This window comes from Mycteria americana, chromosome 1 (genome assembly GCF_035582795.1).
Source record: "Mycteria americana isolate JAX WOST 10 ecotype Jacksonville Zoo and Gardens chromosome 1, USCA_MyAme_1.0, whole genome shotgun sequence".
Lineage (NCBI taxonomy): Eukaryota > Metazoa > Chordata > Aves > Ciconiiformes > Ciconiidae > Mycteria > Mycteria americana.
The window spans coordinates 7,358,442-7,380,599 of NC_134365.1; the positions used below are offsets into that span (position 1 = coordinate 7,358,442).

Consider the following 22,158-nt stretch of genomic DNA (forward strand, 5'->3'; position numbering starts at 1 on the left):
GCTTTTATATTAGCATACGTTTATTACAACTCTTCCATCCTAACCTTTAAGCAGTGGTGGTTGTTTACATAATTAGAAGCAGTCAACTGTGCACAGATACACTGAAAGTTGGTTTGTTTAAAGAGGTACCTAGAAGCAACTAGACTGAACTAAGGTGCTGCCTTGGTCCACGGATGTGTCCTAGAGAGAGGGAGAACTGCAAGGCTGTGCTGTCATGGGCGTGTAAGCCAGCCCACACCTTGAACAGAATCCCCTGGCTGGGTCCTGCACTGTTCTGGGTCTGCACCAGTCGATGTTTTCTTGTTACTGTCCTCATCCTTGTCAGAATCTGTATTTTCTTAGATCAAACCAACCAATTTTCTCTTTCCGGATAGAAGGAAGCAACAGCTTCAGGTCTAAATCGTAAGAGGAAGTTCCTGAAACCGCAGTTTCAAGCACTGCAGCCAGAGCATGCATGCTGTGTCCCTGTGCAGCTGTTGCTGCTCCTGTTGCAGAACGTTACCTGGAGCTGTTGAAAGAATACTGCTCATGCGTGTGGACAAGAGAAGCGCATGCTCCCTGCTGTCTTCCTTGTTTTGAAGAAGCAGTGTTACAACGCCAACTTACCGAAGCACCTTCCTTACACTGAAACATAAGTCCAGTGATGAATACAGTGAGAAATGAGCCATTCTGAAAATTAAATGGCACTTTTATTACAATTATTCTGTCAAGGCTTGATAGACTGAGCAGTTAGAAGAAATGCTTTTTGTCAGTTACATAATTCCAGATAAAAATATCAGAATCATTCCTACAAATACTTTTTTTTTGCTCTACAAGTAAAGCAAAGGACCTTTATTACAAGAAGAGTTATACTTCTAAGCCATCTGAATTGGGCAGTTTTCAAGGAAATTTCTCATCGTCTAGTTTTAGAACTTCATAAAAGGAACTTGGAGCGGTTTTTCTGCTGCACGCTTCAGGGCCAATGCATAAGTATAAACCCTGGCATCCACTGCCAGATGTTCTTCTGCTACAAGTTCTGGGAAAAAAAAAAAAAAAAGATTATGAGACGCTGTTAAAACTTCTCCTCTACATAAATTTAAGTCCTTGACTAAAATGAAGATGTACAGCATTCCAGACATGAATTCTTAATGCTAACACCTAATGCTATCACTAACTCCGTTACCTGGCCAAGTCTCTCACAGCCTTTTGTTTAAGATATAGTATTCTAGGCTGAGAAATGCCACGAGGAGCTATGAGAAGAGAAGCTAGGGGTTTCCTGAAGCTTACATTAGTGCACTGAATGTGTGAGAAAACTCTTACCATCAATTCTTTGCAGTAGGTCATTCTTTGGAAGTGAAATAACTTCCACAAATTCTAGGAGAGAAGAAAAAAATGTTATGCATCTTTAATTTAGCGAACGGTAGAGGAAATCTACCTCAGTGTCCTGTTTCTTACAACTTGGAAGGGGAAACAAACTGGCTTAATGCTCATCGCCATCCAAAAGCTGTGAGCCTTCATGTATCACAAAAAGCCCAATTAAATGGGGGAAGGCAGTGACTGGGGTCGTAAAAAACAGGTTTGGCAGAAAGAAACTGGGAAAGAGCTGGAAAAACACAGTGTGGCTGACAGCTATGGAGGATAAGACCACCTCCCTTCTGAGAATGGAAAATACGCTGTTGAGGTGGACTTTGGTTTGGCTTACACTGGTACAGTAATGGATTGTCGATGCATTTGAAGACTAAAAAAGCACAAAGACAAAGGGTTTGTTCTTGATGAGTTTGTGTTGGCTTACACCTCCCCTGTCTATCTGAATTAGTTGTCTCTGGGGCTTGAGCTACAGCTGTTGTGGACTCAGTAATTTGTATTTCCTGAGAGACTGGTGCTATAGGTGCCATACTTGAAGGTAATTGATGCGATAATACCCCACAGGAATTTTCATGTCCAGGCCAAAGCCAATCTCATGCATGTTTGATTCGGGTCAGGAGATTAGCCAAGCCCAAATAAAAACCAGTTTTAACTGACATTTTCTAAGTAAAACTTGCCAAATGAAGATCACACTTGACCTTACTGTCACTGTGAGCACAGCTATGTAACATACCTCCATCATCTGCAAGTAAAAAAAAAAAAAAAGTAGCAAGTTACAGATTTTGAAATACACGAGTTTACAACTAAAAAGCATTTCGATAGCCAACTGATCGTGAGTGACCCTGTAGTTACTTCCAGGGTCAAGCCACAACTAAGAGGAATATCTAGGTCCACAAGTGCTTATGGCCCTCACTGAAGTTTGGCACCTAAATTTCTCCTTCTGGGTGTGCCAACACCTGACACTTAACATCTAGGCCTCCCCAGTGAATTTAGCAAAGAAACACGGTTCTGCTTATCTAGACTGCAGGATATGATTTGAAGGATGTACTGCATCTAAATCGTCTGGGACAGAAGAGATGCAGTGGTAGGGGTAGTTCTTTTAAACCCACTGTTTTGTTGTCCTCTCAGAACTTTCAAATAAATGGTACAAAACTCACCAAGTTTTTGCTTAGGTCTTGTATTCTCAGCCTCGTCTCCGTTAATGGTGACGCTCACAATGTGTGTCGTGCTGTTTGACAAACCTGGGTCCAAGCAGAGAGCTGCCAACAAGCACACGTAGAGGTTAATTTTTCAAAAGCAGAAGTCAGATACCTTGACATTTTAACAAAAGCTTTCATGGAAATATATCTGATACAATAGGAGAACATATATTTGGCAGAAGTTCATGCTGGGAGAGTTGTGAAAAGTTTGTTTTCACATGTTCTTAAAAGTAATGTTTGTCTAACTCTCAGCTCTTTTACAGATTCCTTGTAAGACTTGTTTTCAGCACCTGGGGTTACTTTCCATTCCATAGATTGAAGATTAAACTGTAAACTATAGTTCCCTTATAGACTTCCTCAGCCTATTAAGAATCTAATCTTGCCGCCACCTGTCTCCATCTCTCTCAGTCCCCAGCATGCAGTTGTACCAGATAATCAAGAGCCAAGTCTCAACTGTAATCACGTTTACTTGAAATCATATGCAAGTTGCCTCACCTTTCTACCTACCTTCTCAAGTTTTATTTATGATCCTCGTTTTGCCTTCATTTTGTTTTATGTAGGAAGCATTGGATTGGCAACAATCACGTTCCAAAGGATCTCTGGATTTGCTCCAGTTATTCCCTTCTTTCTTCTTTCCGGTTGGAGAACCGGACTGCTGTCACCTCCCCACAGCTAACATGAGGGTGACCTCCACTCAGACTGCATCATGCAGCTACTTTTTCTGCCTAAGCACACAGGTGTTCCAGCTTAGTTGCTGGAACCAGTTGCTAAGTCCAGCAATTTAGACTTTCATACTAACGTGCCAAATCACAGCTTGAATAATTGGGTTTTTTGTAAAGGATCTTAATAGCAAAGTTTTCCCCTATAGACATCAAACTGTTACTGTAGTCCTATATGTTTGACAGGAGTTCAGCAACTGACTCATAAAGGACCAAAGTCTCATTGGTTCAGCCATGGCATACTGCTCTCTGCTAATCTGCACAGACTTTCCTGCACAGATTTTTCCTTTGGTTTAGAGCATTTTAGATGTTTAGAGTACCCATCACAGACAGAATTAGCTTTGGAAAAAATAAAAAAAAATAAGCAAAGACCTGGAGTACATTCAACGACTTCCCCCTTGTATCCAGTTTCTTCCTCCAACTCTCGCAATGCAGCGCTTTCTGCGGTCTCATGTTCCTCAATGAGGCCTGTACAATAAATAATATACAAGAACAATTAAAAAGTTAGCACTTAACAGCAACACCCATCCCAAGATCCAGTCCAGCTTTACGAATGAGATGAAACATTGTCACTACCCTAATTTTACAGAGGGGTGTACTGAGGCGTTAGGAAGGACTCCGGTTTCAGGATTCATCATGCTGCTGCCCATGTCCTCAACTAATTATCTACAGGAGCATGCTACCTTCCCAGGAAATGGCATTCATATTCTCCTGAGGGAAAGAAGCCAAATGCTTCAGCTCTTAGAGAAAGGAGGAGTGGAGGGAAATGCAATATTCTACTACCAGACTACTGTGCAAAATGTCTCCAATCTGCTAAAATGAACTTATTTTGTATTCTTCATTATCAAACATTCCTATTTCTGAATAGCACACTGAGCTACAGAGCTTACCACAGTTTTCTGGTTAGAGCTACTTCATTAAGGTTGACGCTCCACGCACATCTAAACACACTTAACTGTCAGTTTTATGCGACTCATCCTAATGTTTCAGTCACTTACCTGCAGGAAATTCCAAGCAATAGCCGTTAATTGGGGGCCTGAACTGTTTCACTAGGACAATGCAGTCGTAGTGGAGAGTTCTCTGTAGTACAGCGATCACTGCTACACCTACAAATAGCGACAGAAGACACAAGTACATAGTATTTAAGTATAGCAGAACATGAGTATTTAGTGCTAGATCTGGACAGGAATCCAAGTACTGTTACTCTGAGCATTGAACATGTAGACAGCTGCTCCAGAATCCTGAACTATGAATTTAAGCTCTTTTTATATCACACATGGTGAGAGATAAAAGCCCAAAACAGGATCTTCAAAGTACCCCAGCAAACGAGAGGCACGTGTACCAAGCAAGAGCGAGCCTTAGCCCACCATCATCTAGGGAAGGGCTCTCTTGACTGCAGAGACTGTTTGGAAGGCAGTGTCTGGAACCCCCTCCTACACTCCTTTCATGGCTAAATCATGTCCCTTTTTTGTCCAAGGAGATCTGTATCCCTAGCACCTAACAGCAGACCCAATTCATCAGTCTGTGAGCTACTCTGTATCAGGGCATCCATCGTGTCTTTGAAATTGTTCTAAAGTGAATACAATGATCTTGGGAAAACACTCCTACCAGTAAGGTTCTGATTCTTCAGCACTGAAGTTACCATTTCATTAGCTCAGGGGTATAGCAAGCTCTGCTGTGCTATTTGCTCTGCATCCTCATTCATTCAGAAATAGATCGGCTCTAACTCTGCACTATGAGTTTATCAGAAAAACTTTCACAGGAAAAAGTGCAAACAAAAAAAGTCACCAATGTCTTACCATGAGCTGAAACACCCTTTTTGTTGCCAGTACGCTTTACCGTTTCCCAAGTTCTGTTTAACAGAGAGAAAAGAATAAAATAATACATTAAAAGGAACAATATCCATTTTATTTGTAAGTCGTCTTCTACCCTTGCTACTGTCATTTAAAAGCAAAATATACCATCCCACAGTGAGGGCCCATAAGAAAACAGCTGGTCTGGCACTGTACTGGCACTACAAAATGTCTGTAGTGTAATTTTGTACTGGCACTACAAAATGTCTGTAGTGTAATTTTGTTTGGCCTACTTAAAGGAGGGAGTGAGAAAGACATAAATGATTGTCACAGAACAGGCGAGTCTTATAAAAGTGGTCCTGGAAAAGTGCGAAGTAAAGCAATTTATATATTAAACATGTCAGATTTTGAAAGAGTTTTATAACAAGACCATGTGCATTCTATCTTTTATCTTGCTTTTGCATAAGGTTTATAGCGTAAGTTACTGTGAACTCTCAGCCCAGTTACTTGAGCACACGAGGAGCACACAGGCAAGCAAGACCAAAGTTTGTCTCTCAAAATAAGCAATGGGATGAGTAAAAACCAAAAATCCACCAGCAATAAAAATCCTTTCACAAAAGCTCCAATCTTTGCTATTTTTTAAAAGGATACTTTGCTGATGAACTGGGAGGCACTAGAGAAAGCAATCAGTACAGGATGTAATACATTAAGAGGAGGGAAGTAAAGCCGTGTTGTCACATCTAGATAAGTACAGCAAAACTACAGCATGGAAGAGAATTGGAGAGGCGTGATAATATACAAGAGGACAGTAACTTGTCAATAGTATGCAAGATCCGGCCCCATCAGCAGAGAAAAAGAAGCCCTTAACGAAGAACCAGAAAAGCCACGGGACAGACTCTCTGATCATCACAGTCTATTTGCATAGCTAGAACTTGCTTCTGCATAGTGTCTTTACAAGGAACAGAAAATGCAAGGTAAACCAGGCTCCAACGTGCCCAAAAGAATTTAGGAGCCAAATTTGATCCCACAGGCTAGCACATCTACAAGAGTAAGAATTTTTTTTTCTCTGAACAGTACAAACTATAAAGGAATTGCACAATGAATAGATCTCATCTTGTGTTGAGTAACAGGTTTGTAATGCTCATGTTCTCTAGCCTGGGGCTAGTCCGTACAATTGGGAACTCTATAGGAATCTGAAATGCCAGAGAGGCAATTACCTGGTTTTACCAAAGGGATCAGTATAAGTTGTTTCTTCAAGCTTCAACCATTTTCTTTCTACAATTACCTAAAATAAAGAATTCTTTGTTAAATACATTATAAGATTAATCCCAAAGATACTTGGGGGCTAAGGGGCAAAACAACACAACTATTTTTGGATTCTTTTGAAGACAAAATCTCAGCATCAGAATACACGCAGGAACATGCAACAACATTCCTGTAGCCATTACGTAAAAAGCACATTTAGTGTTCCAAGTTCCTGAACAGGAATAGAAAATAAGCCCAGTAACTTTTCTTAACGTGACTTTTATAACCATGTTTCAATGAATTCAGTGGGATTTTATGTACTGGAAAGTCCTCATCTTTTTTAGAAGGGTTTTGCAAAGATCATGTTTCAGCTGAAAAAGGGTCACTGGTCTGCACAGACTTTAGCTACGCTGGTGATTCCGAGTGCCCACTTACCAGAGAGCATGGCCTAATAACTAAGCATGCAAGACTGAAATCCAAACTATTTTGAAACTTTTCTTGCCGTGATCTCAGACTGTGGCTTTGGGTAACTGTTTTCTGTAACTGCGAGCAGTGATACATACCTGCCCTTTTAGGATTTCTGAGAGCTGCTGATTCAGTGCTTGGCATCAACATTATTACAAAATGTCTTTTCTGAGCTAAATGAGTTTATTTGCCCTGTGATGTTCCCTCATCTATTATGTAATTCCTTTAAAAGGGAACAATCCCTAGGTATTAGCCCAGCAGTTTACTACTTTTACTGTAACTTCTATTTTAAGCTTTGCTAAAGGTATATGCGGACAAGAAGCTTGTCTCCGGAATTTTGTATCAAGTTGGCCATAGGTCTGACCACAGAAATCAGAAGTAATCAGTAAGATGAACAAATCACTTCCTATTGTCTAACGAGACACACTGCTGACAGCAATGGAGCAAGCAAAAGCAAGGGGAAAAGAGGATCTGGGAAAAACCCCGCAACATTAAATTGTAGCAAAGGATGAAGTCCAAGAGGCCATTCATGCGGTTGGCACACTACAGTCCTCTAGTGCAGGACAAGGAGCAAATAGGGCCCGTGTGGCCATGTAGACCTTGAACTTAAAACTGAGTGTCCTGGTTTCAGCTGAGACGGAGTTGGTTTTCTTCGTGGCGGCTGGTGTGGGGCTGTGTTTTGGATTTGTGCTGGGGACAGTGTTGATGGTGCGGGGATGTTTTGGTTGCTGCTGTGCTGGTCAAGGACTTTTCAGCTTCCCGTGCTCTGCCGGGTTCACAAACTCAAAAAAGAATATAGAGAAATGAAATGTAGTATACGATACAGTATATGATGTACTCTATAACTAGAGTACAGAAGCACAGTACAGCATCAGCTGGAGGCAGAAGGCAAATCAGAAGTGATTCAGGTGTCCAGTAAATTATAACTGAGCTGGATGAACTCACGTAAGTCTTAAAATGTGTTCTTCCAAACAAATATTTTGCTAGGCAATTGAAATAACAATAGCACTCCTATGGTTGTAAACGCGGCTATACATATTGTACATGCAGGAGTTCTGGCATTTACTTTGGAAAGTATAGTATTTCTACATAACAGGAATTGGAAAAGGAGAGCTATGTGTTCTCAAAAGGGCTTTCTAATGGCTTTGTACTCACAAAAACAGAAGGAAAGGAGAAAATGAAGTATATTATGCTCATTACAGGTACAAGAAGTAATTCCATTTGGAAGCATTCAGGTGTATTTTAAATAGCTCTGTATTCACTCCTGAATCACTGCAGAACTGGAGTACAGGAAGATCCAAAAGAGAAAGAGATTAAAATCAAGTTCCATTGGTTGTCCAAGGAGAGAAATAGATATACTTCAGTTAAGTAAACACAGCCAAATATTTTGTGTTAATGAATTTTTTTAAACATTGCAGAGAACACAAAGGACTAAATTATTGATCGTGGTCCCATACTGCTGCAGCATTCAACAGAACTGGCAGATCATTACCCCTGTCACCAAGTCATCATTTGCTAAGCAGAAAGGGGAAAACGGCTGAAATCAAAACCACATCACTGTCCCCAGGAATCTTAGAGGAAAAAGAAATCCCTAGTCCGTAAGAAATTAGACCTATCCAAGCTCCAAAAAGGAAAAAATAAAAAGGGGGGGAAGTAGGTTTTATGTGTACAAAACAAACAACATCAACCAAAGTGTTTTGGTTTTAATCAGATATTCTTAAGTACAGCTTCTGGCCCCTACTGTCATGGAGCAATAATTAAAAAGTACTATAGGACATGTAGCATAAATATTTACAATGGAAGTGTTCCACAATCCTCCAAAGTTTGGTGAAACTCTTGATGCTAACAGCCTACGGGGCAAGAAAACTGAGAGTTGCCAGGTTTCCCTAGAAGAAAAAGAATTTTGTCACCTGCCTTGTTGGGTGCACAATTAAAACCTGCGGAAGCTGGCCCAGAAGCAGAACTTCTGCTTTGCTAAATCCCCTACTTAGGGCCTAAGGACACTTTGTAGGATGTGTTGCACTTACCATACTCCATTTTAGAACAAGTTATTTTTATTGCTTTATCTCTTACTTCGATGGGCAAGTAACATCTCCTTTTGCTTACAACAGCCTGACTGTGGGTTCCCAGAAACAGGAAGAAGGAAATAAGATGAGTCGCTACTTTCATGGACTAAGACATTCCAACATCAGACCACGTAGTTACTGAAGAGTTACAGAACCACTTTTAATATACAGGTCACTGGCAGAGGCACAGTAAATACCCTCCTGTATTAATCCCACTAAATGACTGAAAAAACTAAATAGCTTAAAATACGTAAGATCTAATTACAAACTTCCAAGGACACCAAAGAGTACAATATTCCAAAGGAGAAGAACTAGGACGCATTATGGAAAAAAAAAAAAAAAAGACGATAAAATGAAAACATTACCTGCAAAAACACAAGTCTTAATAGGAAACCCAAAAAGCTTACAAAAATGAACCCGTTATGCTTGAGAAATATTGATATTAAAAAAACACCCAAAGGGAAAAGCCATAAATATATCCCAACAATGTGAGCCTCTTCTTTCCTGAAAAAGTTTTGTACCTTGAAAAGGAAAGAAATTACAACACTGTGTTCATTCCAAGGAAAGAATGCTGGATAAAAGAAACTACATTTGTGTTATAACAACAGCATGATGCTGTTGTCAAATCTGCCTTTAACACCAAAGATTAACTTTTAAGCATTCACTTAAAAGAGAACAGAAACAAATATAGGCAGTTTAAATTAGGGTGAAAGTGCTCCTAATAAGCACCCAGAAGTATCTCCAAATTCCTTCCTCAGGACCTGATATTTTCTGATTCTGTGAAGATGCGAGCACAATATTTTTTAAAAAATCTTACTACTTCCTTACTAATGTCTCTAGAACAGCAATTATCTAAATTCAAACCCTTTCAGAAAGCATCGAAGAAGGTACAATCCTAAATGTTAAGGCAACTCTTAGTGGTTCATCGTCTTAAAGGAACAGAAAACAAGGCTGAGTTTCATGATCCACCGATTTGTACAGTCTCTCAGAGGTATCAGCATTATTTCTGAACATTGAAAGCAGCCTGAACAGACAATAAAAGAAACAGCTGCAAAATAAAAAAAAAAAAAAAAGAAGCTTAAAATAATGCAACACTGTAGATTTCTCTCTCCCCATTGATAATTTGTATGATTATTTCAACAAAGAGCAATGCCACCTTTTTTAAACGCTCTGACCATCAAGAAGTGTTTCGTCTATTGAATAGATTTTCCAAACATACAGCATCTATAGCATTTCTTACTCTGCACTCACAAACATTCTGATCAGTCTCAAATAATTGTTATTTAACAACAAAATGTGTCAAAACCAAGCATGTTATACCTCTTCTTTAAGGACGAATTGTCTAGCAGTTTTTGGAACTTCTGCGGACGTCTCAGCTGCCATTTTCAGGAATGTCAGGCTTTTCCCCTCCTGTGCAAAGTCCAGATTACCATGAAACAAAGTCAATATTTGCTTTCAGAGTAAAGTTAAAAGGTTCATTTCTGCATTCTAAATTAACAAATAAAACTTGCTGGAGAAAGTTAGGGACATGTGATGGCAAGTGCAATTCACATTTTCAGCTCCACCTGATGGTTTCAGAGTCAAATAATTCAAAGGAGAAGCGGAAGTTTGGGTCAAATCCCTGACTGACTTAGTTTTAGTAGTCCTATTGGCTGCTGAGTAACTATGCTGACTGAAGACACCCTCCTTAACTATTCAAAGGTCAGACACACACAGAGACAAAATTGATCCATTTCAGTCAAATTGTTTCATTCTAATCTGGGTGAAGTGTACTGTCAACACAGCATTACCACAACGGGACTACGCACTCCACTGTGAAAGTGGGAAAAACCGTTATACCAAGAGGACTTCAATGGTAAAAATCATCTGCTATTGAGAAAGAATCAGAACTAGAACCTATCTCCACCCTACACACATCACAAACACACACGTAAATGACTCAATCCAAAAAAACAAGGTCAAAAAGTTCCCCGTGTGTTGCAAGTCTAGGTGGCACATGGAGTTAGCGTGACCAAAGCATGTCAGTCTTTCTTATTGGGAATGATGTGGCTAACACTGTGCAAAAGGCAGTTGAATATACGCCCAAAGCCAGGCTCTGTACCTGCAGCTCAATGCCTCCACCTGCATCCTAATGCTCCCTAGGAAGATAAGATTGTCCACTCACTCTCTCAATCCAGTTCTAGCTAAAAGGCACACCAGGCAGCAGAAAAATATGATGCATTAGAGATTCACCATTAGTCCCCTGTCTCACTGTGGAGCTATGGGACACTTTCAGCACAGAAACTCTTATTCCAAGGAAGCTCATCTCTGATATTAAGTTGTAATACTGAAGTCCTGAAAATCAGCATGAATCATAAACAAAAAGACAGTGTAAAAAAGCAAACCAGTTTAAACACCAGGAGACACGAGATAATCTTAAAGATATCTAAGATTCTTAGCGTTGATGGTTGTAAACTTTCTACAAAGTCAACAGGAATCTTTCCGTTGACTTCAACTAGGGTTTAATAAGGCTCTGCAGGTTCTCTAGCAATGAACAATACCAGAAGTGAGTGATCACCTTCTCTGTCATACTCAATTTTAGCACTTTCATTTTTTACTTCATCTTTATCCTTTTATGATAACATGTGCTGCACATTTGTGAAAGAGTTAAGAGCATGTGGCAACAATCAGCTTGCTTACATATTAGATTTGCATTTAATACCACAAAGTAGTTAAGAGGAATAGGTAGTACAAAATATTTCTGGTTATCAGCAGGATTAAAATGTACGTAAATCCATTTCCACAGTATGTACACAGGGCAGGCTCCTTCTTAGGTCTTAAAACAGTCTTGTTGGATGAAGTAGGTCATAGTGGTCAATCATTCAAATTGTCTTTTTGTAACATAAATCCTGGAAAGCAACCCTGGCTTATTAAATCCCATTTTGTTCTTTCAAAAACACGTTATATAATCCTTTCTTAAAGCAGTGAAGTTCCATCTTAAAACTACGTAGGTTTACTATCTACCTTATCGCTATTCAAGGAAAAACTCTCTTGGAATCTCACTTGCTTATCTTCCAATTTCTGTCACATGCTAGCTCAGTTAGCTGTTACCCATTTGTTCTTGAGCCAGCAATGTCTCAAACTCTCTTCACTTAGGATTTAAGAGCTGTAGCTGGACAACGGCCATGGTATCTTGCTGTGACTCTAAAATACAAGATCAAGCTTTCCACCAAACTTATGCAAAAGAAGCGCAGCCCAGCATAGCAGTTCCAAGAGGTTCCTGGTCATCCAGAAGAAACAGTCAAAGGAGGCTCTGTGTGATGCCCGAAGTATCCAGCTTTAAAAATACAAAACCCTCACATACCTAGCTACAACAAATTCACCTCCTATGTTTGGAAAGAATCATAGCCTTTTTCATTGACAATATAAAATATCAAGAGAGTAGATAGTGAACCATATCCTTGTTAAACTTTTTTTTGATCAGGCTGACTAAGTCTTCCTCTTTTAGTCTCCCCTCGCAGGAAATCCTGTTCCATAGATCAGACTAATCCTTCTACATCAACTTGCAAGTATCAGTATATCTTTCTCAAACGCGGATTACCACAGTTGTACCCTAAATCCCACAAGCAGCTATAGTAATGGTTTGTACAACAGTATTAATACTTACCTGTATCAGTTACAAATACATACTAGAACCTCATCTCATGGCAGAAGCTCTTTTCAACACAGCTTGCTCTCTTCTGCAGTGGAGAGATTAAAGGGTGGCTTGCGACTTAAAATAACAAAAAATTACACAGCTTTAGTGGTTTGAATTATCACTAAAATCTAAAACAGGTGAAAACGAGAGGAAGACTCATCTAGCTCAGCTTCTGTAGTTCTGGTCTCCTCCACAAGTGGGTGCAATAACTCTATGTATGAATGACATTTTAAAAAGTTCCACCAAAAAAGTAATTTTTTCCAAATTCAGTTGACTGTATGGAAGTGAGAATTGCTGCTGTTAGAAAGCTGAAATACCATTTGGTTAAATGAAGGCTGCAATTCTGGTATCTCACATTAGTCATACTGTCAAGGGTCCAACACCTTTTGTTCATAAACAAAATTAGCTGCAACTGAAAATTAAACTTAATGCTACGACGTTATGTTTCTAAAGCCCTATGTTAGTTTCAGAATAGATCCTGTCTCGCAGCCCTCAGACAGGAAGGTTATTCTATCTCATAAAATTACCACTGCATCATTTGAGTTAAAAATGCAACACAGCTCGCACAGCAGCCTGGGAACCTGGCTTATGATTACATGAACTCTATGAATATAAATTTTTAACAGTTATCAGTGCAATTTAAGAATATGTCAAGGTGTCCACATTTATCAGCCTTCTTAGCACGAATCAACTGGAACTATAAATTATGGAAAAAAAAAAGTTTGGCTCGCTTCTACCTTCTCTGATGATTTTTGTGGCTAGTATTACAGGCTACTGCAAGCAAACCATGCTACTTGTTCCATTTCTTTCATGTGGGAGTCAAACTCAGACCTGAAAAAGGTGTACCATTTATAAAAGGTGTAACTTTATTCCCATTGCTTATTCCCTTATTGAATGGCTTCCTTTCAAGGCAACATCCAACCATTCCACAGTTTCCAAATTATCCTTCCCAGGAGTTAAAATCTTAAGTCAACTGAGGCCTGTGAATCAGCTTAGAGACTAGCCAAGCTACCGGGGCTTTACATTAACCTATCCAAGACATGACAGATGGATTAGCTTTTCTAAATCACTTTTCAAAATATTCTCTGATCCAAACTATACATCCCAGCTGGCAGCAACCAGATTTAATGGAAGCTCAGCAATGGTGTCCTAAGGCAAGCTCAAGATAAAACAAAATACAGGATTTCTTATAAAGAATGGGCAAAAGGGACACTGGCAGTGTTTTATGCACGATTTAACCAACAGCATGCTGAGATACGTGCGCTAAAGATAAACATCACTAAAAGCTCCTAAGTCACTTTAAATTCGCTACCATCAGTCAGTGCACTTGTGCTTCAGCAATATGATTCTAGCAACAAAATCAATTAATTAGCAGAAGTTGACAGGAGAGAGGGAGAAGGAAAAAGTGGGGAAAAACTTTCATTTTTGTCATGGTATTTAGCAGCGGGGATAACCCACTCAGAACCAAATACAATATGGATAAACAACTGGTTCTCGCCCTGCAGAACAGACAACAACGAAGACTATCTTGCACAAGCAAAAGAGGGTTAGCAGCATCTCCATATTGTTATCAACCTTCCAGACAACCGATGTGTGAGAGGGCTTGGGGAGACAGCCTCAAACAGCAGACGCGAGAGCATTTGAGGAAAGCATCGGATGGAAACGACTCGGCCCTCCACGCAGGGGACACACAGGCACAGAGACGACGGCAGAACCATTGGGCTTAAAAAGAACATATTGTTCAGTTATTACTTGACTCTCCCCAAAATAAAATGAAAAGCAGCCCTGCTTGAGGAGAGAGAGGAAGCTCTGTAGCTGTAGAGCTGCGTTACAACGCTGGAGAGATGCAATCTTACACAAGCACATGCAAAGCGAGAAAGCAAAACCTGCTAGGCGGGAAAAACACCCGCAGCTTCCCTAAGGCCACGCGTGTTTTCAACGTAACCGCTTAGAAACCCCCCGCTCGGGCCACGCACACGTACGAGGCCAGGAGAGCGGCCCGGCAGCTGAGGGGAGCCGCCACCGCGGGCGAGGGCGGCGACGTCGGGGGCGGCCGGGCAGGACCGGCACCGGACTGCGCTGAGGAGAGGCGAGACGTAGGCGGCAGCGGTGTGCGCCACTGAGACGGGGCCGGGTGGCGCCGCGCCGCGTGCGCCGCCGATGGCGGGCCGGGCGGCACCGAGAGCTGCGGGGGAGGTTCCGGGCGGAGCGGGAGCTTCCGGGAGCAGCGGGGCAAAGCGGGCCGAGCCGGACCGGGCCGGACCGGCTTGGGTTGAGGGGGAGGATGAAGAAGGAGCAAGTTGTGCACTGTCAGTTCTCCGTGTGGTACCCGCTCTTTCGGGCCGTCACTATCCGCAGGTGAGGGGCGCGGTGTGGGGCTGGGGGCGGCTGGGCCCTGGCGGTGTGGGGCTGGGGTGGGTGTAGGCCTAGGCCGGGCGAGGGACTGAGAGAAGCGGGTGTGGGGGAGCTGTTTGGGGGTGGAGGCGGGGAGGTGTGTAAGGCTGGGTTGGGAGCGAGATGGAGAGGTGTGCGGGGCTGGGCTGGGTTGGGTTGGAAATGGGCTTGTATTGGGGCAGGGTTGGGTGGGATGTAGGCGACCTGCGGGGCAGAGCTGGGATGGAGATGAGGAAGGTTTGATCGAGCTGTCAGCTGGAGTCCCAGGAGCTGGGGTCTCGTCCCTGCACCCTGAGGCGGTGTTCTGGGCAGCCCCGGGGACAGGCCAGTGCTCCCTGCTCTCCTTCTGGGACTCTGCACTGAGCACCAGCTGATATCCACATCACTGATCTTCCTGCTTGGTTGCTGAAAGAAACTGAGACTGAACGCACTCAAACCAAGTGGCTGACTTCGCATTTCTGTGTATTTCTGGAAGCTGTAGCAAATTCTGCAGTTTCTAAGGTGCTGCTGCAGGTCACGACATGGTTACCAGAACTACCAGTAACTCAAGAAAGTCAAGCTCAAGGTTGGATAAAAGCCCTGTTGGATCAAAAAGTGCTGACATCAGACTTTTAGTAATCAACGCATTTAATCTTTTATGGTTTTTAGTGTTTAGTATATGCATATTTTTTGTAAGTTTAGTGATAGCCCTGCATTTTTGGAACATTCGAGTGGTATAGGCAAATTTTGGTTTGGATCTTAGAAAAGAAGCTTTAGTTGAGCAACACATTGTCTCTCCCTCACTGGCCACACACACTCTTTCTTTGAATTTCTTAGAGCTTTGAAGGAGTGGGGCATTTTTGTGCATTTCGTCTAAGATTTTTGCCTCTTTCCCCTCTACTTTCCTGGAGGAAAAATGGGCACTGCATTTTGGGAAGGGATGAGAGGGGAGAAAGAGAAACGTTTTTTTTCATAGTGTTAGAGAATAAAACATACTGTTCCTGAGGTATGTTCTATTAAAAAACAAATTCTTTTTATTAAACTCTTGTTATTATTTTAACAAGTAATATTAATAATAAATTATTAAAGAAATGCTCATGTTTTTTCCAGTGTTATACTTCCTCTACCAGACAATGTGAAAGAATATTTGCTGGATGATGGAACACTTGTGGTTTCTGGAAGGTAAAGAGTGTTTTCCCCCTACCCTCCAAGTATTAATACAATTTTATATTCACAGCGCTATTTTGTATACACATATTATATTTTGCATAATGAGTTTTTAAATTTGACCAGTCTGACTGCAGTAAACCAGTTATGACTGTTATGAGCAGTCATAGAGCAGTTATGACTGTTGCTGTTAGTAAAACTTGACTTGCTGGTGCCTGATGCAGATCCTAAACCCTATGTAATACACTTCATTCTAGACCAAGTGGAGACAGTTATTTTTTTCTCCGTCTTTCCTGGCGGAGTCTACCAGTCTCGGGTGCACAGCCTGCTGGTTTGTGTTTGGTTGCTTTGATATGGTTAGCTCCAGTTCAGAGGCTTGACCTATCCCATGCCATTCACATGCCTGCTGCTTTGTCCAGGGGTGAAGTGACGTTACCTGAGTTTAATTCTCAATAAGATAAGCCGTATATAAAATCTTAGTAATTATTGAGTTTGTGTAATCATTTGCATACATATAAACCATGCATATGACAAGGCTGAATGTCACGTATGTATACCTATGCCAAGATTTTGGATGGAGAAGAATGAGATGGATAGATATGAGAAACAATTGGCAAGAACCCAGGCCTTGTTCTTAGTTTTCTGCTTAGAATCTCACTGTATGGCTTCCTTGTAAAATGGTTATTGCATGCATACATCTTGTTAATGTTCAGATGCAGAAGTGGGTCCACACTCCATCATTTCCTAACTGGTAGTTTGCCTCTCATAATTAGGCTGTGAGTGTAAGGGAGCTATGTCTAATTTCTCAGGAATCAATTTATATAAAATTGAAGCTGTTTAAACACCTTGTAAAGATGAAAGGTCTTTTTAAAATTTTAAAATTTTTTTTTCTTTTTTTTTTTTACTAAAAGGTATCCAGAGAATTAGAATTGTTTTTTAAACCATTTTGGATAAGAAGTAATATTGTCACTTGCTTCTGCAGTATTGTGCAACTTATTTAGCAGCAGCCATTTATTTTTTAATAAGCCTTCAGAAAAGCTGAAACTGAGGGTTTGACTTTACAGCTATGTTATACAAATGATTTCTGCTGTCTTCAATGGAATAATGGACAGCTGTATAATTGACTTAAATTACATTTTTTTAAGATGTTTCCAATTTAAAATCCCTTTCAGAAACCAGTTTTTCTCCGAGTTGAACTTTCTTAGCTAGAAGCGAATGTGTTCTTCTTGCAGTCAAGGCCAAGATAGCTTTTAATCTTCACTGAACTGGTATCTGACCTCTAGATCTCAAAAACTGAATTGATAGTTTAATCCCTATGGAAGTGCATTAAAGGACTGCAGAGACTTGGCTTGTTGAAGAGTTGACTTTTGGCAGGGACATACATTTGAACTTACCCTGCTTGCTACACTGACTTGCTGTGAATAAGTTGTCTTCAAGAGCTTGGTCTTCTCCTTGAAGATCTTCACACTCAGTTATATTGGCTAAAGAACTTCAAAAGTCACCTAAAACATCGAAGGAATATTTGCAATCAAGCGCTTTCTCCTGGATATGCTAATGTTTACGACAGCAGATCTCACCTGTGTAGAAAAAGGAACTTTTCAGGCAGAAGCTAATGACTGCGTATCCACTTTCCTTAGGAACTTCTTTTCTGTGTGTGGAGTGTGAGGACATGTTCTTTTCATAATCAGAAATTCACAGGTCAACATCTGAAACTCGAGTTTTTTTAAATTTTTACTTGGAAAAGGAGTATGGAGGCAAAGCATTATTTAAATTGAGCTTGTTTAAAAAAAAAGTTTAAGTTGTGGTTCTGTGACAGTACGGTAAAGTTGGAAAAGAATTATTAATAGGGTGTTGAGAAGCTTCAGTTATGGTGTTTTCAGAGCAGAAAGTGATCTGCTAATTTGAAAGAAGCAAGGTATTTTGGATAGGGCCCAAGTCTAATGCGAGGGTATTTGGTCTTCAGTTTTCTCTATTGGCTTGCTCTGTTTTTTGTCTGCCACGGGTTTTGAGGCTTAATCTTCTTACAAAAACATTTTGAGATCAACAGCTGGTAGATGCTGTGCAATGTAATGTATGTGGTCAAGTCAAATGCCAGTGCTTAATTTTTTTTCCTGCTAATTTTTTGTTTTAGAGAAGATCCACCAAGTCATGCTCAGGAGGGGAGTGACGATGCAGAGGAAATACAGGTCAGTATAAAATGCACCTTAATGTCAAGTCTCTTGAGAAAAATATGAATGTGTAACCTTTTCTGCATAATTTATAGGTGAGGAGAGTACTTCACAAAAATAACAATCCTGTGCTATTTGCCTTGAAAAACTTAAAAACGGTGACATCAGGGAAGGTTTAAAACATTTCTATGCTCTTTCATAGAAGACTTTTAAATTTTTTTTATTTTTTGATAATTGCATTTGTAATAACGAGTAGGGAATGTTGAAGGATGTTGGAATTGAACTTAATGCTGTTTCATGCTCTGAAAAATTGGAAGGAAGAGTACATTTGGAGGAGTTATTTCAAGAAACAGTGAAAGTTTCTGAGGCCATAATAGCTCAGAAGAGAATTCTAGAAGAAAAACGCTGAAAAATGTTGCAAGCACAAGGTGACAGAAGGTACAAAAAGGAGATGAAGAAGAAATATAAGTGAAACTAATGGATCATGGGTCTAAGGATGGAAGTGCTGGAGCTGGAGACAAGCTTTAGATAGGGAAGACTCTGAGTTCTGAAATGCTGTGCTGGTTTTGGCTGGGGTAGAGTTAATTCTCTTCATAGTAGCTAGGATGGGGCTCTGTTTTGGATTTGTGCTGAAAACAGTGTTGATAACACACTGATGTTTTAGTTACTGCTGAGCAGTGCTTACACAGTGTCAAGGCCTTTTCTGCTTCTCACCCCACCAGTGAGTAGTTGGGAGGGGACACGGCTGGGACAGCTGACCCCAGCTGACCAAAGGGCTATTCCATACCATATGGCGTCATGCTCAGTATATAAAGCTGGGGGAAGAAGGAGGAAGGGGGAGACGTTCTGAGTGATGGCGTTTGTCTTCCCAAGTAACCATTACGTGTGATGGAGCCCTGCTTTCCCGGCGATGGCTGAACACCTGCCTGCCCATGGGAAGGAGTGAATGAATTCCTTGTTTTGCTTTGCTTGCGTGCACAGCTTTTGCTTTCCCTATTAAACTGTCTTTATCTCAACCCAAGAGTTTTCTCACTTTTACCCTTCTGATTCTCTCCCCCATCCTCTTGGGGGGGAGTGAGCAAGTGGCTGGGTGGTGCTTAGTTGCCAGCTGGGGTTAAACCACAACAAGTGTCCAAGTTTGTGTTATAAATCACAATTAAAATATATAGGTGTCTTTTATCCATACTTTAGAATAGTACTTCTGCTGAATACACTGTTGTGTATTCTGCTGTATTTTTCCTGTCTTAATTTACTGTCATAATTGTGGGATGATGACAATAGCTGTCATAATTGGAGGATGGCGATGTGATGCTACAGGAGCTCCAGGCTAATGATTTGATCTCCTTGTAGGAAACCATATGAATTCTGATGTTCTCATAAATTAGAAAGGATGTCTCGGGAAACCAGTAACCTTTGATTTGTTCTTATTTTTAACAGTGGTCGGATGATGAGAATACTACAACACTTAAGGTAAGGTCCTGTAAAAGCCTAACATGTGGGTTTGTCAGCAGTATCCTTTCTGCAACCTTGTGATATAAACTTGTTGTCAGTTAGAGATACCTGTTGCTGTATTTAACATTTTTCAGACCATTCTAGATAGATGGCATTGTAGATGTCTGTAACTTTTAAAAAAGTTTTGCTGGCTTAATTTTGTTTAACTAAAAATAAAATGCTTTTCTTCATCCCCAACAATCACAGACTTGTTAGACTATAGGAGATGAACTGAAGTATAGCTCTAAATATAGCTGTCTTTCATTTTCACCACTTTGACTATCTCCCAATTACTTAATCAGGCTGGATGCAGAACAAACGAAGCCCCTGCAGCTCAATTTTCACAGCTCTTCTCTTACACCCATGCTGTTATTTCCTCCTAAGTACATTTCTTTCTATCTTTTTTTTTTTTTTTTTCCCCTTTCCTGTCTTTATGCTCTCCTTGCACTGTGCCTGGCTTAGAATCAGGATCACGATGGATACAAACCAGGCTTCCTTGATCTTTTTTACAGCTTTTTTTGAAACTTACTGTTGCCCTGTCATTGTCAGAGTTAACATACTTGCGTCACTTGTCCGCCATTGATACTATTACTTCAGTCCTATTAGCTCCCTAATGTTCAGCAGTGTTGAATTGCTTGCATTGGATTAGGTGCAATATAAACACAGCTCTGCCTTGAGTTGTGCCTATGCTAGCAGAGAATTTATAGCCTAGATTTTAAAACTAACACATGCCAAATTGGCACGCACTAATAGCTTCAGTTCAAATATCTAAGCTTTGACAAAGTAGATACCTTAGATTGTAAATTATTCAGAACAAGGATTTTGGTATCCATCTTATCTTTTGCGAAGCTTATGTTAATGTTGCTAAAGAAATAATATCTGACTTTTGAATTAGGTTTCATTATAGGGTACAACACAATAAGGAGATACATAATCAAGAGGTATGATACCCATCAGAAGGGTATAGGCCAAGTGATTTCAGTTTAGCTAGGTAAGCATTGTGTACTGTGTATGGATTGCAACTTTACAGCTAATGTTTTACTGGGGCTGGCTGGGATGGAGTTAACTTTCAGCTAATGCTGAACGGTGCTTGCATAACATCAAGGCTTTCTCTTTTCCCAGTCTGCCCCATGCCCCTCCCCAGCGATTAGGTTAGGTGTAGGCAAGAGAAGGAGAGGGAACAGAGCCAGGGCAGCTGACCCAAATTGTCTTAAGGGATATTCCATTCCATCTAATGTCATGCTCAGCAATAAAAGCAGGGGTAAAGGAAGAAGAGGTGTGTTTTGGCCTCCGAAGTGGCTCTTGTTCAGAGACTGCCAGGGCTTTGTCTTTCACCGAACCTGGAACTTTGAAAATTGCTAATAACGAACATGGTTTGTGCCCGTGGCTAGTTCCTAAAAAAATACACTTACATTTGGTCAAAGAAAGAGATTCTAAAAGTAGAATTTCACAATGTGCTCTTTACCATCTCATAGATTTGGTAGATGATTGCTCTGAAGACTCCATTCATGGCAAATACGCTTTCTCTACCTGAAAACTAGGGACTGCTCTGAGGCCAGTGAGTGAATGGAAATAGTCTTCTGTGCTTTTAAGTGTTGCCTGTTACCACCTTGACAGTGATGAAGAGAGTGAAGAAACAGCCTGTGTAGAATGCAGAAGGGTGGGGAGCTCATCTGGAGTTACCGCAAGAGTTGAAAATGGATCAAGAGGCGATGTGGAAGCTGAACAAGGAGACCCTAGGGAACATAATGTGTAAAGAATAGTGGGACACGCTGGAGAATGCTGGTCTGCATTCGCTGTCAGCCTAGGGCATTTGTATCTTACTAACGATAATCCCAGGTTATAATTCTCTATTGGTTTCTTGGTTCCGGGAGCAGTAAGGTGGGCTGTAGTTGTGATTATTCTGATTTGATGACTTGCCTGAGTCATCAGGTAGAACTTGTTTCCCTTGCCCCTTCTATATTCTGAAGAAGAATTAGAATATAGGTTTATAGAAAATCCTGTGTTTAAAAAAACATGCATTAATATTGATGGTTGCAAAGTCAGGCATTCAGAATTTAGGAAATGTTAGAATCTAGCTTGTTTATGCAGCCTTAGAGCTATCCTCTTGTGTATATTTCTTCACTTGTATTAATCAAATGACATGATGGTAACATTTCCGCAGGGAGGCTTAGTATGTGCTGGTATTACGTATATAGTATGACTCCTGACTTCTGTCAAAACAAGAGGAGATTGGATCAGAATGCAGTGGATGCAGAGTTTTACTTCTTGCAGGAACAATTCCTAGAATTGACTGAAGCTCTAAAAATAAAGTAAAATAAGAGTGCTTTTTCAGTTTTTCAAGTGTAGTTTCCCATGGAGACTAGGTAGCGTACTAAGGAAAGATTCAGAATGTTCCAAGTTCAGCCTAGGTCACTGCGCTAAAATGTGAGAGGGTTTTTTTTTTTTAATT

The 22,158-nt window shown here is 40.6% G+C and overlaps 2 protein-coding genes across 11 annotated transcripts in view; one reads left to right on the plus strand and one right to left on the minus strand.

Moving 5' to 3' along the window:
* Positions 1-8: 8 nt before the first annotated feature.
* On the minus strand, positions 9-14,617 carry NUDT5 (nudix hydrolase 5). Of its 9 annotated transcripts, none has more exons than XM_075524886.1 (12): positions 14,490-14,605; positions 14,083-14,229; positions 12,478-12,582; positions 10,152-10,241; positions 7,921-8,045; positions 6,273-6,340; positions 5,062-5,114; positions 4,261-4,368; positions 3,635-3,730; positions 2,502-2,603; positions 1,300-1,353; positions 9-1,015 (listed from the first exon to the last, which is right to left on the minus strand). In XM_075524886.1, exons 5-12 carry the CDS (start codon positions 7,984-7,986, stop codon positions 906-908), a joined length of 657 nt encoding a protein of 218 aa, XP_075381001.1. In that variant the 5' UTR covers positions 7,987-8,045; positions 10,152-10,241; positions 12,478-12,582; positions 14,083-14,229; positions 14,490-14,605; the 3' UTR covers positions 9-905. The 9 variants fall into 9 exon arrangements, with proteins under 9 accessions (XP_075381001.1, XP_075381076.1, XP_075380835.1 ...); XM_075524961.1 differs by having other exon boundaries at positions 14,484-14,604; XM_075524720.1 differs by lacking the exon at positions 14,083-14,229 and having other exon boundaries at positions 14,490-14,616.
* Positions 14,618-14,623: 6 nt separating this feature from the next.
* Positions 14,624-22,158, plus strand: part of CDC123 (cell division cycle 123) — a 38,753-nt gene continuing 31,218 nt past the window's right edge. The window contains exons 1-4 of one of the 2 annotated variants that reach the window (XM_075524599.1): positions 14,624-14,865; positions 15,991-16,062; positions 18,179-18,233; positions 19,653-19,685. In XM_075524599.1, coding sequence (XP_075380714.1) covers positions 14,792-14,865; positions 15,991-16,062; positions 18,179-18,233; positions 19,653-19,685 — 234 coding nt within the window. In that variant the 5' untranslated portion in view covers positions 14,624-14,791. The remainder of the gene's footprint in view (positions 14,866-15,990; positions 16,063-18,178; positions 18,234-19,652; positions 19,686-22,158) is intronic. The other variant, XM_075524536.1, reaches the window with a different exon arrangement.